General features: G+C 48.0%; 1 protein-coding gene across 1 annotated transcript in view; it reads left to right on the plus strand.

The window, feature by feature from the left end:
• The window catches only part of LOC124017282 (peregrin-like), a 35330-nt gene extending 17079 nt beyond the window's left edge, over positions 1 to 18251 (plus strand). The window contains exons 3-16 of the mRNA XM_046332558.1: positions 9734 to 9923; positions 10344 to 10631; positions 11547 to 12064; positions 12182 to 12422; positions 12635 to 12766; positions 12894 to 13022; positions 13101 to 13500; positions 13659 to 13967; positions 14167 to 14424; positions 14553 to 14700; positions 14836 to 14969; positions 15184 to 15296; positions 15906 to 16060; positions 16602 to 18251. Of these exons, the coding sequence (XP_046188514.1) occupies positions 9734 to 9923; positions 10344 to 10631; positions 11547 to 12064; positions 12182 to 12422; positions 12635 to 12766; positions 12894 to 13022; positions 13101 to 13500; positions 13659 to 13967; positions 14167 to 14424; positions 14553 to 14700; positions 14836 to 14969; positions 15184 to 15296; positions 15906 to 16060; positions 16602 to 16785 (3199 nt within the window). The 3' untranslated portion in view covers positions 16786 to 18251. The remainder of the gene's footprint in view (positions 1 to 9733; positions 9924 to 10343; positions 10632 to 11546; positions 12065 to 12181; positions 12423 to 12634; positions 12767 to 12893; positions 13023 to 13100; positions 13501 to 13658; positions 13968 to 14166; positions 14425 to 14552; positions 14701 to 14835; positions 14970 to 15183; positions 15297 to 15905; positions 16061 to 16601) is intronic.
• Positions 18252 to 18628: the final 377 nt, after the last annotated feature.

Raw genomic sequence — 18628 nt, forward strand, 5'->3', positions numbered from 1 at the left:
ATCCTACTACTGGACAGTCAGTCATAGTACCACACGACATTCATCCTACTACAGGTCAGTCACAGTACCACACGACACTCATCCTACTACACGTCAGTCACAGTACCACACGACACTCATCCTACTACAGGTCAGTCACAGTACTACATGACGCTTATCCTACTACAGCTCAGTCAGTCACAGTTCCACACGACATTCATCCTACTACAGGTCAGTCACAGTACCACACGACACTCATCCTACTACAGGTCATTCACAGTCCCACACGACACTCGTCCTACTACAGGTCATTCACAGTCCCACGCGACACTCATCCTACTACATGTCAGTCAGTCCCAGTTCCACACGACACTCACCCTACTACAGGTCAGTAACAGTACCATACGGCACTCATCCTACTAAAGGTCATTCACAGTCCCACACGACACTCGTCCTACTACAGGTCATTCACAGTACTACATGACACTCATCCTACTACAAGTTAGTCAGTCAGTCACAGTACCACACGACACCCATTCTACTACAGGTCAGTCGCAGTACCACACGACACTCATCCTACTACAGGTCAGTCACAGTACTACACGACACTCATCCTACTACAGGTCAGTCGCAGTACCACACCACACTCACCCTACTACAGGTCAGTCGCAGTACCACACCACACTCACCCTACTACAGGTCAGTCACAGTACCACACGACACTCATCCTTCTACAGGTCAGTCACAGTACCATACGACACTCATCCTACTACAGTTCAGTCACAGTACCATACGACACTCATCCTACTACAGTTCAGTCACAGTACCACATGACACTCATCCTTCTACAGGTCAGTCACAGTACCATACGACACTCATCCTACTACAGTTCAGTCAGTCACAGTACCACATGACACTCATCCTTCTACAGGTCAGTCACAGTACCATACGACACTCATCCTACTACAGGTCAGTCAGTCACAGTACCACATGACAATCAACCTACTACAGGTCAGTCACAGTACTACACAACACTCATGCTACTACAGGTCAATCAGTCACAGTAAAACATGACACACATCCTACTACAGGTCAGTCAGTCACAGTACCACGTGACACGCATCCTACTACAGGTCAGTCAGTCACCAGTACTACATGACACTCAACCTACGACAGGTCAGTCGCAGTACCACACGACACTCATCCCACTACAGGTCAGTCACAGTACTACATGACACTCATCCTACTACAGGTCAGTCACAGTACCACATGACACTCATCCTACTACAGGTCAGTCAGTCACAGTACCACACGAAACTCATCCTACTACTGTTCAGTCACAGTACTACACAACACTCATCCAACTACAGGTCAGTCAGTCACAGTTCCACACAACACTCATCCTACTACAGGTCAGTCACAGTACCACACGACACTCATCCTACTACATGTCAATCACAGTACCACACGACACTCATCCTACTACAGGTCAGTAACAGTACCATACGTACACTCATCCTACTACAGGTCAGTCACAGTACTCGACACTCATCCTACTACAAGACAGTCATTCAGTCAGTCACAGTACCACACGACACCCATTCTACTACAGGTCAGTCACAGTACCACATGACACTCATTCTACTACAGGTCAGTCACAGTACCACACGACACTCATCCTACAACAGGTCCGTCACAGTACCACACGACACTCATCCTTCTACAGGTCAGTCACAGTACCACACAACACTCATCCTACTACAAGACAGTCAGTCAGTAACAGTACCATACGACACTCATCCTACTACAGGTCAGTCACAGTCTACAGTACTCATTCTACCTACAGGTCAGTCACAGTACCACACACTCATCCTACTACAGGTCAGTCACAGTACCACACGACACTCATTATACTACAGGTCAGTCGCAGTACCACACGACACTCATCCTACTACAGGTCAGTCAGTCACAGTACCTACTAAATGTCAGTCACAGTACCACTCATCCTACTACAGGTCAGTCACAGTACTACACGACACTCATCCTACTACAGGTCAGTCACAGTACCACACGACACTCATCCTACTACAGGTCAGTCACAGTACCACACGACACTCATCCTACTACATGTCAGGTCAGTCACAGTACCACACGACACTCATCCTACTACTGGACAGTCAGTCACAGTACCACACGACACTCATCCTACTACAGGTCAGTCACAGTACCACACGACACTCATCCTACTACTGGACAGTCAGTCATAGTACCACACGACACTCATCCTTCTACAGGTCAGTCACAGTACCACACAACACTCATGCTACTACAGGTCAATCAGTCACAGTAAAACATGACACGCATCCTACTACAGGTCAGTCAGTCACAGTACCACATGACACTCATCCTACTACAGGTCAGTCAGTCAGTCGCAGTACCACACCACACTCATCCTACTACAGGTCCGTCAGTCACAGTACCACAGGTCACTCATCCTACTACAGGTCAGTCACAGTACTACACAACACTCATGCTACTACAGGTCAATCAGTCACAGTAAAACATGACACACATCCTACTACAGGTCAGTCAGTCACAGTACCACATGACACTCATTCTACTACAGGTCAGTCAGTGCAGTACCACACGACACTCATCCTACTACAGGTCAGTCACAGTACACACGACACTCATCCTACTACTGGACAGTCAGTCATAGTACCACACGACATTCATCCTACTACAGGACAGTCACAGTACCACATGGCACTCATCCTACTACAGGTCATTCACAGTCCCATGACACTCTCCTACTACAGGTCAGTCAGTCAGTACCACACGACACTCATCCTTCTACAGGTTAGTCACAGTACCACATACCACTCATCCTACTACAGGTCATTCACAGTCCCACACGACACTCATCCTACTACAGGTCATTCACAGTCCCACGCGACACTCATCCTACTACATGTCAGTCAGTCCCAGTTCCACACGACACTCACCCTACTACAGGTCAGTAACAGTACCATACGGCACTCATCCTACTAAAGGTCATTCACAGTCCCACACGACACTCGTCCTACTACATGTCAGTCACAGTGCCACACGACACTCATCCTACTACAGGTCAGTCACAGTACCACACAACACTCATCCTACTACAGGTCATTCACAGTCCCACATGACACTCATCCTACTACAGGTCAGTCAGTCACAGTACCACACGACACTCATCCTACTACAGGTTAGTCACAGTACCACATACCACTCATCCTACTGCAGGTCATTCACAGTCACACATGACACTCATCCTACTACAGGTCAGTCACAGTACCACACGACACTCATCCTTCTACAGGTCAGTCATTCAGTAACACACGACACTCATCCTACTACAGGTCAGTCACAGTACTACATGATTCTCATCCTACTACAGGTCAGTCACAGTACCACCCGACACTCACCCTACTACAGGTCAGTCACAGTACTACATGACACTCATCCTACAACAGGTCCGTCACAGTACCACACGACACTCATCCTTCTACAGGTCAGTCACAGTACCACACAACACTCATGCTACTACAGGTCAATCAGTCACAGTAAAACATGACACGCATCCTACTACAGGTCAGTCAGTCACAGTACCACATGACACTCATCCTACTACAGGTCAGTCAGTCAGTCACAGTACCACATGACACTCAACCTGCTACAGGTCAGTCGCAGTACCACACCACACTCATCCTACTACAGGTCCGTCAGTCACAGTACCACACGACACTCATCCTACTACAGGTCAGTCACAGTACTACACAACACTCATGCTACTACAGGTCAATCAGTCACAGTAAAACATGACACACATCCTACTACAGGTCAGTCAGTCACAGTACCACATGACACTCATTCTACTACAGGTCAGTCGCAGTACCACACGACACTCATCCTACTACAGGTCAGTCACAGTACTACACGACACTCATCCTACTACTGGACAGTCAGTCATAGTACCACACGACATTCATCCTACTACAGGTCAGTCACAGTACCACACGACACTCATCCTACTACACGTCAGTCACAGTACCACACGACACTCATCCTACTACAGGTCAGTCACAGTACTACATGACGCTTATCCTACTACAGCTCAGTCAGTCACAGTTCCACACGACATTCATCCTACTACAGGTCAGTCACAGTACCACACGACACTCATCCTACTACAGGTCATTCACAGTCCCACACGACACTCGTCCTACTACAGGTCATTCACAGTCCCACGCGACACTCATCCTACTACATGTCAGTCAGTCCCAGTTCCACACGACACTCACCCTACTACAGGTCAGTAACAGTACCATACGGCACTCATCCTACTAAAGGTCATTCACAGTCCCACACGACACTCACTACAGGTCATTCACAGTACTACATGACACTCATCCTACTACAAGTTAGTCAGTCAGTCACAGTACCACACGACACCCATTCTACTACAGGTCAGTCGCAGTACCACACGACACTCATCCTACTACAGGTCAGTCACAGTACTACACGACACTCATCCTACTACAGGTCAGTCACAGTACCACACGACACTCATCCTACTACTGGTCAGTCACAGTACTACATGACGCTTATCCTACTACAGCTCAGTCACAGTACCACAAGACACTCATCCTACTACAGCTCAGTCGCAGTACCACACCACACTCACCCTACTACAGGTCAGTCGCAGTACCACACCACACTCACCCTACTACAGGTCAGTCACAGTACCACACGACACTCATCCTTCTTCAGGTCAGTCACAGTACCATACGACACTCATCCTACTACAGTTCAGTCACAGTACCATACGACACTCATCCTACTACAGTTCAGTCACAGTACCACATGACACTCATCCTTCTACAGGTCAGTCACAGTACCATACGACACTCATCCTACTACAGGTCAGTCAGTCACAGTACCACATGACAATCAACCTACTACAGGTCAGTCACAGTACTACACAACACTCATGCTACTACAGGTCAATCAGTCACAGTAAAACATGACACTCATCCTACTACAGGTCAGTCAGTCACCAGTACTACATGACACTCAACCTACGACAGGTCAGTCGCAGTACCACACGACACTCATCCCACTACAGGTCAGTCACAGTACTACATGACACTCATCCTACTACAGGTCAGTCACAGTACCACATGACACTCATCCTACTACAGGTCAGTCAGTCACAGTACCACACGAAACTCATCCTACTACTGTTCAGTCACAGTACTACACAACACTCATCCAACTACAGGTCAGTCAGTCACAGTTCCACACGACACTCATCCTACTACAGGTCAGTCACAGTACCACACGACACTCATCCTACTACATGTCAATCACAGTACCACACGACACTCATCCTACTACAGGTCAGTAACAGTACCATACGGCACTCATCCTACTACAGGTCAGTCACAGTACTACACGACACTCATCCTACTACATGTCAATCACAGTACCACATGACACTCATTCTACTACAGGTCAGTCACAGTACCACACGACACTCATTCTACTACAGGTCAGTCGCAGTACCACACGACACTCATCCTACTACAGGTCAGTCGCAGTACTACACGACACTCATCCTACTACATGTCAGTCACAGTACCACACGACACTCATCCTACTACATGTCAGTCACAGTACCACACGACACTCATCCTACTACAGGTCAGTCACAGTACTACACGACACTCATCCTACTACAGGTCAGTCACAGTACCACACGACACTCATCCTACTACAGGTCAGTCACAGTACCACACGACACTCATCCTACTACAGGTCAGTCACAGTACCACACGACACTCATCCTACTACTGGACAGTCAGTCATAGTACCACACGACACTCATCCTACTACAGGTCAGTCACAGTACCACACGACACTCATCCTACTACTGGACAGTCATTCACAGTCCCACACGACACTCATCCTACTACAGGTCATTCACAGTCCCACGCGACACTCATCCTACTACATGTCAGTCAGTCCCAGTTCCACACGACACTCACCCTACTACAGGTCAGTAACAGTACCATACGGCACTCATCCTACTAAAGGTCATTCACAGTCCCACACGACACTCGTCCTACTACAGGTCATTCACAGTACTACATGACACTCATCCTACTACAAGTTAGTCAGTCAGTCACAGTACCACACGACACCCATTCTACTACAGGTCAGTCGCAGTACCACACGACACTCATCCTACTACAGGTCAGTCACAGTACTACACGACACTCATCCTACTACAGGTCAGTCACAGTACCACACGACACTCATCCTACTACAGGTCAGTCACAGTACCACACGACACTCATCCTACTACAGGTCAGTCACAGTACCACACGACACTCATCCTACTACTGGACAGTCAGTCATAGTACCACACGACACTCATCCTACTACAGGTCAGTCACAGTACTACACGACACTCATCCTACTAAATGTCAGTCACAGTACCGCACGACACTCATCCTACTACATGTCAGTCACAGTACCACACGACACTCATCCTACTACAGGTCAGTCACAGTACTACACGACACTCATCCTACTACAGGTCAGTCACAGTACCACACGACACTCATCCTACTACAGGTCAGTCACAGTACCACACGACACTCATCCTACTACAGGTCAGTCACAGTACCACACGACACTCATCCTACTACTGGACAGTCAGTCATAGTACCACACGACACTCATCCTACTACAGGTCAGTCACAGTACCACACGACACTCATCCTACTACTGGACAGTCAGTCATAGTACCACACGACACTCATCCTTCTACAGGTCAGTCACAGTACCACACAACACTCATGCTACTACAGGTCAATCAGTCACAGTAAAACATGACACGCATCCTACTACAGGTCAGTCAGTCACAGTACCACATGACACTCATCCTACTACAGGTCAGTCAGTCAGTCACAGTACCACATGACACTCAACCTGCTACAGGTCAGTCGCAGTACCACACCACACTCATCCTACTACAGGTCCGTCAGTCACAGTACCACACGACACTCATCCTACTACAGGTCAGTCACAGTACTACACAACACTCATCTACTACAGGTCAATCAGTCACAGTAAAACATGACACACATCCTACTACAGGTCAGTCAGTCACAGTACCACATGACACTCATTCTACTACAGGTCAGTCGCAGTACCACACGACACTCATCCTACTACAGGTCAGTCACAGTACTACACGACACTCATCCTACTACTGGACAGTCAGTCATAGTACCACACGACATTCATCCTACTACAGGACAGTCACAGTACCACATGGCACTCATCCTACTACAGGTCATTCACAGTCCCACATGACACTCATCCTACTACAGGTCAGTCAGTCACAGTACCACACGACACTCATCCTTCTACAGGTTAGTCACAGTACCACATACCACTCATCCTACTACAGGTCATTCACAGTCCCACACGACACTCATCCTACTACAGGTCATTCACAGTCCCACGCGACACTCATCCTACTACATGTCAGTCAGTCCCAGTTCCACACGACACTCACCCTACTACAGGACAGTAACAGTACCATACGGCACTCATCCTACTAAAGGTCATTCACAGTCCCACACGACACTCATCCTACTACATGTCAGTCACAGTGCCACACGACACTCATCCTACTACAGGTCAGTCACAGTACCACACAACACTCATCCTACTACAGGTCATTCACAGTCCCACATGACACTACCTACTACAGGTCAGTCAGTCACAGTACCACACGACACTCATCCTTCTACAGGTTAGTCACAGTACCACATACCACTCATCCTACTGCAGGTCATTCACAGTCACACATGACACTCGACCTCATCCTACAGGTCAGTCGGTCAGTACCACACGACACTCATCCTTCTACAGGTCAGTCATTCCACAGTAACACACGACACTCATCCTACTACAGGTCAGTCACAGTACTACATGATTCTCATCCTACTACAGGTCAGTCACAGTACCACCCGACACTCACCCTACTACAGGTCAGTCACGTACTACATGACACTCATCCTACAACAGGTCCGTCACAGTACCACACGACACTCATCCTTCTACAGGTCAGTCACAGTACCACACAACACTCATGCTACTACAGGTCAATCAGTCACAGTAAAACATGACACGCATCCTACTACAGGTCAGTCAGTCACAGTACCACATGACACTCATCCTACTACAGGTCAGTCAGTCAGTCACAGTACCACATGACACTCAACCTGCTACAGGTCAGTCGCAGTACCACACCACACTCATCCTACTACAGGTCCGTCAGTCACAGTACCACACGACACTCATCCTACTACAGGTCAGTCACAGTACTACACAACACTCATGCTACTACAGGTCAATCAGTCACAGTAAAACATGACACACATCCTACTACAGGTCAGTCAGTCACAGTACCACATGACACTCATTCTACTACAGGTCAGTCGCAGTACCACACGACACTCATCCTACTACAGGTCAATCACAGTACTACACCACACTCATCCTACTACTGGACAGTCAGTCATAGTACCACACGACATTCATCCTACTACAGGTCAGTCACAGTACCACACGACACTCATCCTACTACAGGTCAGTCACAGTACTACATGACGCTTATCCTACTACAGCTCAGTCAGTCACAGTTCCACACGACATTCATCCTAACACAGGTCAGTCACAGTACCACACGACACTCATCCTACTACAGGTCATTCACAGTCCCACACGACACTCGTCCTACTACAGGTCATTCACAGTCCCATGCGACACTCATCCTACTACATGTCAGTCAGTCCCAGTTCCACACGACACTCACCCTACTACAGGTCAGTAACAGTACCATACGGCACTCATCCTACTAAAGGTCATTCACAGTCCCACACGACACTCGTCCTACTACAGGTCATTCACAGTACTACATGACACTCATCCTACTACAAGTTAGTCAGTCAGTCACAGTACCACACGACACCCATTCTACTACAGGTCAGTCGCAGTACCACACGACACTCATCCTACTACAGGTCAGTCACAGTACTACACGACACTCATCCTACTACAGGTCAGTCACAGTACCACAGACACTCATCCTACTACTGGTCAGTCACAGTACTACATGACGCTATCCTACTACAGCTCAGTCACAGTACCACAAGACACTCATCCTACTACAGCTCAGTCGCAGTACCACACCACACTCACCCTACTACAGGTCAGTCGCAGTACCACACCACACTCACCCTACTACAGGTCAGTCACAGTACCACACGACACTCATCCTTCTACAGGTCAGTCACAGTACCATATGACACTCATCCTACTACAGTTCAGTCACAGTACCATACGACACTCATCCTACTACAGTTCAGTCACAGTACCACATGACACTCATCCTTCTACAGGTCAGTCACAGTACCATACGACACTCATCCTACTACAGTTCAGTCAGTCACAGTACCACATGACACTCATCCTTCTACAGGTCAGTCACAGTACCATACGACACTCATCCTACTACAGTTCAGTCACAGTACACTGCCTCGGCTGGTGGTATTGAAGGTATCCATGTCCAAACTCTATCTCACTCTAAATCCTTTCTGCATCCTCTTTCCCCCCACACTTTTCCCTCCCTCAGGTACATAAATAAGTCGGTAGAGGAGCTGGATGAGGAGGTGGAGTATGACATCGATGAAGAGGACTACATCTGGCTGGACATCATGAATGACAAACGACGTAGTGACGGGGTGACGCCCATCCCCCAGGAGGTGTTTGAATACCTCATGGACCGGCTGGAGAAGGAGTCCTACTTCGAGAGCCACAACAAGGTGATAAACACTAGGTACACTCTGTCTCTCGCTGTGAGTGACAGCTTTTGTTCCACAATATGGTAGACTACCAGTGCAACATGTGCCACTGACTGCTGTTAAGCTTTCTTGACTTGGACATGCATGGCTAACCTTTGTCTAACCAGCTGCTCTTAGCGAAAATGTTTTTGGAATACCTTTTCAAGCTATTAGGTTATGTTTAGAGTTTACACTTCCTCTTCCAATTCTGTTGTGGGGAGGTCAAAATAATGAAAAACTATCTACCAAATATATTTATTTAAAAATGATGATTCATTCTCCTTGCCATTATCATTCACTTGATGATAAGACAAGACGTGAACACGTTTGCCTGGGCAAGAAAAGGTTGAAGACCTAAATGGTTATCCCCTTTTCTTCTCCCCCTTTTCCATTCTCTCCCAGATGGACCCTAGCGCCCTGATCGATGAAGATGCCGTCTGCTGCATCTGTAACGACGGCGAGTGTCAGAATAGCAACGTGATCCTGTTCTGTGACATGTGTAACCTGGCCGTACACCAGGAGTGTTATGGTGTGCCCTACATCCCTGAGGGCCAGTGGCTGTGTCGGCGCTGCCTGCAGTCCCCTAGCCGGGCCGTCGACTGTGCCCTATGCCCCAACAAGGGTGGAGCTTTCAAACAGACGGATGACGCACGCTGGGCCCATGTGGTGTGTGCCCTCTGGATCCCTGAGGTGAGAGTGTGTGCGAGGGTAATAATGTTTGTGAGGGTAGGAGTGTGTGCAAGTTTGTTATTTGTTTTTTAAACAACTAATTGACCAACGTCTGTTCAATGATTTGAATTCCATTTAATTCAGTTTTGTGAGCTCAATGCGCAGTTTCTCTAGAGATAAATCAGCTCAAGCCCGAACTGTGCGATGTCGTAGGGAATTGTAGTTTCCAACAGGCCAATATTCAACATAATTACCACGTTTTCTGTACTAAACTAACTACAATGACCATAATCCGTTGCGCGCCTACTTATCCGGTCTGTGTGGGGAGTACACAGAGAGGGAGAGAAGAGACAGAAGAACACACAATCGAGTGGGATAGAGAGCACTTGCTTGGTGAGGTATCCTTACCTGAAAATACATGATCTATGTGACTGATGGTTGGTATTTAGCAGTCATAAAAGTTTGCCTTATTTACTTTGAAGAACTACTACAACAAAAAATTCTGACAGCATAAGCAGTAGCTTTATAATAATGAGATGACTTGGAATGAAATAATAAAGTAATCAAATAAAACAAATGTAATATACACAACTGAAATATTTTACTGAAGTACTGTGAATACATTATGGTTAAGTGGTAAGCTGTAATGGGCAGTCATGGTACTTTTATTCATTGTTTTATTCTGTGTCACAGCATTCAGCCCACATAATGCATACATTTAATGTTTGTTTTTTGGGGGGGGTCAAAATGACCTCAAAAGCACTAATTTCTGAGCACTAGGTCAAGAGTAGGAGTGTATGTGTGAATGCTGTGCTTAAGCTGTGTATTGACAAACCCGTTTGATAGTTTTGATGCTGTGCATGTCTGCATCTAGTCTGTCCTGTTGACAATCCTGTTGCAATGACCCCTTTTCACCCCTTTTTCTCTCTCCCCAAGGTGTGTTTTGCCAACACTGTCTTCCTGGAGCCCATCGACAGCATCGAACACATCCCCCCGGCGCGATGGAAGCTCACTTGCTACATCTGCAAGCAGCGCGGCTCAGGTGCCTGCATCCAGTGCCACAAGGCCAACTGCTACACAGCCTTCCATGTCACCTGCGCCCAGCAGGCCGGCCTCTATATGAAGATGGAGCCTGTCAGGGAGACCGGTGCCAACGGCACCTCCTTCAGCGTTCGCAAGACCGCCTATTGCGACATCCACACCCCACCCGGCTCTGCACGCCCCATCGGAGGGGCGGGAGGGACTAGCATGGGCTCCTCCCACAGCGAGGGCGAGCTGGAGGAGGACGATGAGCCCAGTATAGGTCACGATGACGACTCCAAGGGCTGGAGCTCAGAGCGGGCCAAGAGGGCCAAGGCCAAGTCCAGACTGAAGATGAAGAGAGCCAGGAAGATACTGGCTGAGAAGAGGAACGCTACGCCTGTGGTGTCTGTGCCCTGTATACCCCCACACAGGTACACACAGTGTATGCACACACACTCACTGCAGATATAAAGGCATTACAGATTCAGACATCACATACTCTCCCAGTCTCTTTAGTCCTACCATCTCCCCTGTGTGTTCCTCCCCAGGCTCAGTAAGATCACCAATAACCTGACAGTGCCCAGGAAAAGCCAGTTTATGCAGCGACTGCATAGCTACTGGACCCTGAAGAGGCAGAGCCGGAATGGTGTCCCTCTGCTGCGACGGCTCCAGACCCACCTGCAGTCGCAACGCAACACAGAGCAGCTACATCCACAGCCGCAGGCGCCAGAGTCACAGGTTACCACGGTAACCACCACACCGTCTCTGTCTGGTGGTGTTATCTCAGCGGTAGGGAGAATACTACTGGAAGCTCTGCATGTGTTTCGACTGATATATGTGTGTGTGAGAGAGAGTTATGTAAATGAGAGAGTAGTTTGATTCTGCTGTAATGGTGTGAGTGTGCTGCTGTATCCTGATTAACTGTGTTACACTGTGTGTGTCTGTTTATTTTGAGTGTGCGTTACATTACAAATGTGTGTGTGTGTGTGTTTGTGCCCCAGAGGGACAGTGAGGAGAATAACTTGGCTCTGAAGGAGCAGCTGAAAGCATGGCAGAGACTGAGACATGACCTGGAGAGAGCGAGACTACTGGTGGAGCTCATCCGCAAGAGAGAGAAACTTAAGAGGGAGACAGTGAGACACACACACACACTCCTCACATCCACACTTCAAGCGCACATTTGTATATTGACTCACAAACTTGACATCTGGCAGTTTGCACAGTGAGCAGTTTTTTTTACAGTGTGTGTGGAATGTGTAGATCAAGGTACAGCAGATGGCACTAGAGATGCAGCTAACTCCCTTCCTGGTCCTACTGAGGAACACCCTGGAGCAACTACAGGAGAGAGACACCAGCAACTTCTTCACTGAGCCTGTCCCTCTGGCTGAGGTAACACACACGCACACAAACGTTATTTGCACACACAGTGGCTGGAGGGCTTTAACCCTGACCTCTTTTTCTCCTCAGGTGCCAGACTACCTGGACCACATCGAGAGGCCTATGGACTTCCAGACCATGTGGAATCTACTTGAGTCTCACTGCTACCTCAGTTTCGAGGCTTTCGAGGCAGACTTTGGCCTCATTGTCAACAATTGTCTCAAATACAACGCCAAGGAAACTGTATTCTACCGCGCCGCTCTGCGCCTCCGGGAGATGGGCGGGGCCGTGATCAGAACCGCCCGCAGACAGGCTGAGCGAATTGGCTTGGACTATGACACAGGCATGCACCTCCCCCGAGAGCCCAGCCATGACAGCCAGCGTGACAGAGAGCGAGACCGAGAGAGGGAGCGGGAGAGAGAAAGGGACAGGGAGCGAGAACGAGAGAGGGACCGAGACGGAGACAGGCCGCTCTCTTCCAATGAGGAGGGTGAGTGGCTTGGAGTCCTGTTTTACCACCAGCTTTTCTACTTCCGCCTCTCCCCCTTTCTCCTTTTCCTTCAGTTGCACTCTTCCAATTAAGTTATTATGTTGCTGTATAGCCATTTGGGATTCTGTACTTGCGTTAAATCTCTCTCTGTCTCTTAGACCTGCTCTTATCAGAGAACCGGCAACGGCTGCCATTGGAGGAGCAGCTGTGTTTTTTGCAGGCGCGCTTTGATGAGGTCAGCTCGGGGAAGCACAGCATCGGTCGTTCGCGGCGGGCCAAAGCCCTGAGGAAAGAGATGACGGTCATCAAGAGGAAACTAGCACACCAGAGAGAGGGGGGTTCGTGCATGGGGGGCAGGGACTCAGGGGGCAGAGGGGACAGGGGACCATCCCTTCCCCATCACCCCTCCTCCACGGGACGCCATGACGAGGGGGAGGAGAGCAGCAGTCAGGAGATCAGTGGCAAGGGTGAGACTGAGGGTATATCTAAACTAACTCACAGTAAATACACTCTATGCATTCATATGAATGCATGAATAACTGTTCATAACTATCTCACACTGGCCTAACCCTACCATACTGGTAATTAATTCCCAACTCTCCTTTTACGAAGGAGGGATATATGATATACTGTACTTCCATTTGCTCTTCCTCGTTCTCTCTGTAGATCTAAGTGCATCGTCTTCGGCTCTAGCTCCAGAGGTGGGACGTCGTACCTCCGTCCTCTTCTCCAAGAAGAACCCCAAAATGTCCGGACCCCCCAAGAGGCCGGGCCGCCCCCCTAAGAACAGAGACGCGGGGGTAAGCCCTAGTCCGATTGGTCCCCCCCAACTGCCCCTCCTGTCTCCCCCTCGGCAGAGGAAGAGACCCCGCAGCCCTCACAGCAGCTCCAGCTCCGAGAGTGACAGTGACGACCTCCTTCCGAGTGAGTAACACACACACAATCACACACGCACAATCACACTTCTTACATTGTTATATTGTCATTGCTTGTGTTTTTGAAGTTATGACAGTCAGTCTAGTAACTGTAATGGTTATGACTCTGTCTCCTAGGTCTGCCCACTAACGGTTTTGTTGGGGGCAACCAGCCGGTGACAGAGAGTTTTCGGGTGTACAGGAATGAGAGGAGCCTCCCTCGATCCAGCTCTGACTCTGAATCCACCACTAGCAGCAGCAGCAGCGCTGCCTCTGACAGAACCAGGTAATTATAATCCACACACAATGGCATTCATACACAGTCACATAGTCAAACACAACTGAACTTTCAATGATACACACATTTTGGTTTAGGATGAATAAATTAATATTTTATTCTCTTTATCTCTCTCTCTCTCAGTACCACTCCGTCTAAGCAGGGCCGGGGGAAGCAGTCGTTCCCTCGTTCCGCCTTCCAAGAGGACAGCAGTGAGGAGACATCAGGGACAGAGAATGACTCCTACTCTGTGGGAGGGTCACGCAGTGTCTCACACTGTGAGTGACACACTACACACACACACGTATAGGAATGCACTTATCTTCATCTGTCGCTCTACCTCTCCTTTTCCCAAAGTGTGTGTGTGTTTAGGAGGTGAAAATAGTGTTTTGCGTGTTTCTGTGCTAAAAAAAATCACCTTTTTGGGCCCTCAAACAGGGATGCAAACTTGTATGTATGTGATTCTGATGTATCGTGTGTTTCTCTCATTAGGGTGGGGCCGGGGCCGATCAGGTTGTAGGATGCCATCAGATGACTACTCTTCCCTTGATGCTCTGGACCTGGTGTGGGCCAAGTGTAGAGGCTACCCTTCATACCCTGCTCTGGTAATCCTGCAATGGATGGACACACACACATTAGGATAAACCATGGTTAAAATTTCTGTTCGGCCACAAAGAGGCACATCATATTTCTCACACCATATTAATTTAACCCCTTTTTCGTGGTATCCAATTGGTAGTTAGTCTTGTCTCAACTCTGCAACTCCCGTACGGACACGGGAGAGGCAAATGTCGAGAGCCGTGCTCCGAAACACAACCCAACCAAGCCGCACTGCTTCTTGACACAATGCCCGCTTAAACCGGAAGCCAGGCGCATCAATGTGTCGGAGGAAACACCGTACACCTGGCGACGGTGTCAGCGTGCATGCGCCCGGCCCGCCACAGGAGTCACTAGTGCGCGATGGGACAAGGACATCCCTGCCTGCCAAACCCTCCCCTAACCCGGACGACACTTGGCCAATTGTGCACCGCCCAATGGGTATCCCGGTCGCGGCCGGCTGCGACAGAGCCTGGACTCGTACCCAGGATCTCAAGTGGCACAGCTAGCACTGCGATGCGGTGTCTTAGACCAGTGCGCCATTCGGGAGGCCCCTTCGCACCATATTCATTAAACTATCATATATCTACCTCTAACCCTCCTCTTCCCCCCTTTAGATCATAGATCCTAAGATGCCCAGGGAGGGGGTATTCCACCGAGGGGTCCCCATCCCCGTGCCCCCCCTGGAAGTCCTGAAGCTGGGGGAACAGATGACCCAGGAGGCCCGGGAACACCTCTTCCTGGTTCTCTTCTTCGACAACAAGAGAACCTGGTCAGTACACTGTTTCTTCTCTTGATACTGTCTCTCTTTCTGTTATCTGTGTTTGTTTTTTCTCTCTCTTTCTCTCTTTGTTCCTACTCATTTTCCGCTTTCTCACTCCACTCAAACCTCTATCCCTCTCACACTCTGGTAGAGAAGTGGTGATTTGGAGGCCTCCCCTTCTACGGCTCAGGTTCTTACTCAGTAGAGGCAGCGGAAAACCCAGAATCAGAGTGTATCTGCAAACCTCTGGCTGTAGTCAACAACGTGCAGCTCAGCAGCTTTTCACTAAAGCATGTCAAATGGCTGTCTTCAAGTAGTACAAGAACAAAGGGAACTTTTCTTGACATATAAATGCAAGAAAGCAAAAAAAGCCATCGCTTGTCAGCTGAAGTGGGTCAGGAGTGGTTGATGAGGATGCTTTGCATGAGAACAATGAGAGAAAAAAAACATTGTTTTAGGTCACAGCTCACACAGTAGTTACTATTATGTCTGCAGAAGCTTACTACCCTGTACTGTATGTCCCTGTGTGTGTTTCTGACCATGTCTGTAGGCAGTGGCTGCCGCGCTCTAAGCTTGTTCCTCTGGGGGTGGACCAGGAGCTGGACAAGGAGAAGATGCTTGAGGGAAGGAAGTCCAACATCCGCAAGTCAGTGCAGGTGGCCTACCACCGTGCCATGCAGCACCGCAACAAGGTCCAGGGAGACCCCAGCAGTGACACCAGTGACAGCGACTGAGCACACACACGTCTTTGCTGGTCTCCCGTTGTATTGATAGGGTATTATTTTCAGGTCTGTGTGTTGATTGATATACCCTGTGGCCTTGGAGAGCCATACCCCAGCACACAGTAGAATCAGTGTGCCGGTGTAACCTATTGGAAAGCACATGCAACATTCTCTCTCTCTCTCTCTCTCTCGTTCGTTCGTACATACGTACGTACGTACTTTGTTGACACACACAGTGGTATTTAATCTGAGATGTAAAATATGTATTTAAGAGAATTGAAACAAAAAGGGTATTAAGAGGATGGAAGACAATGCTATGCCCAGAATCATGATGGAAAATTGTCCTTGTATGTGGTTGATATGAGTGTTTACCAGCTCAAATATGCGCATACACACTTGTATACAGTCAGGTCCAAAGTGATTGCCACCCTTGATAAAGATTAGCAAAAAAGACTGTATAAAATAAATAATACAAATACTCTGCTATATTGAATGCAAAAATTGTAATTTTATACTAATACAATTCCTCAGAGAAAGAGATTTTGATGGTGGGGGGTAAAAAGTATTGGCACCCCTATTTTCAATTCCTGACCTTATGAGGATAATGGCACTGAGCCTTTAGAAAAAGTGTTTTATGAGATTGAAGAACACATTGGGAGAGATCTTATTTTATGTTCAATTGACATATTCTTTGTGGCTTTTGATGTGTGCTTGGGGTTATTGTCTTGCTGGAAGATTCACTTGCGGCCAAGTTTCAGCCTCCAGAGGCAACCAGGTTTTTGGCTAAAATGTCCTAGTACTGGGTAAATTTGACCGTAACAAGGGCCCCAGGACCAGTGGAAGCAAAATCGCCCCATACATTCGAAGATCCACCACCATATTTGACAGTAGGTATGGGGTTCTATTTTACTCATCTTTGTCAAGGGTGCCAATCATTTTGAACCTGACTACATTCAAACAGGGAAATGCATACACACTCACACAAAGCTCTTCTCATAGGAAAATATACACATCCACACACCCCATTGTGTGCACTTATGGATGGTTTGACAGTACCACTGGTCCAGCAACCCCACTGCCGCCGCCCCCTCTTACCCCATGTCCAATCACGGCCCAATGGAGCATGGGGTTGGATGGCATGGCCAATCAACTGAGCAAAGCATCTTCCTGCTATTTATTCCGTCTCCCAAGGACCTCCAGTCTTCTCTCCACTAGTCTAACTGACCGTCTTCACAACATTGCATTGTGCAGTCGTTTCCTCTACTCTTCCGTATATATATTTTTTTGTTGCCTCTGTTTACATCTCTTTTTGTTCTTGTCTGTTGTACAATTCTGGCTGCTGGTGAATGAGGACTAATGTGGATATGATAAAACACGCCAGCCTCACTGTCTGTTCTAGTCTCAGGCCAATGGCTTTAGAACTTTTATATATACAGATTACATAAGATAGAAGTTTAATAAAATAATTGAGTTTTGTACACCCTTGTTCTGGTCTGCTCTCTTTTGCCTGTTAATGTGTATGTCTGTGTATGTGTGTACAACATTGCTGCATTTCCCTGTTAAGTTCCAAAGTTCTCTCAAACAAAATATTTTAGCAGAAGGCAGCGATCACATCTATTCACATTTAATTACACGAGTACATACTTGACATTATACAAACAGTGGTGAACAGCAAGACCAGAGGGGTGTACGACAAAGCAGGATCAATGTGTTAGCCAGCTAACTATGATAAACAACCAGAAATAACTAGATTTTCTGGTTCATTAAGAACGATAAAGTTATGTTTTTGAATCAATTAGACCAAGCCCCTTTTAAGCTTGTTATTTCATTATATTTAGGCAAGTTAGCGGACTAA

Source organism: Oncorhynchus gorbuscha, linkage group LG03 (assembly GCF_021184085.1).
Source record: "Oncorhynchus gorbuscha isolate QuinsamMale2020 ecotype Even-year linkage group LG03, OgorEven_v1.0, whole genome shotgun sequence".
NCBI lineage: Eukaryota > Metazoa > Chordata > Actinopteri > Salmoniformes > Salmonidae > Oncorhynchus > Oncorhynchus gorbuscha.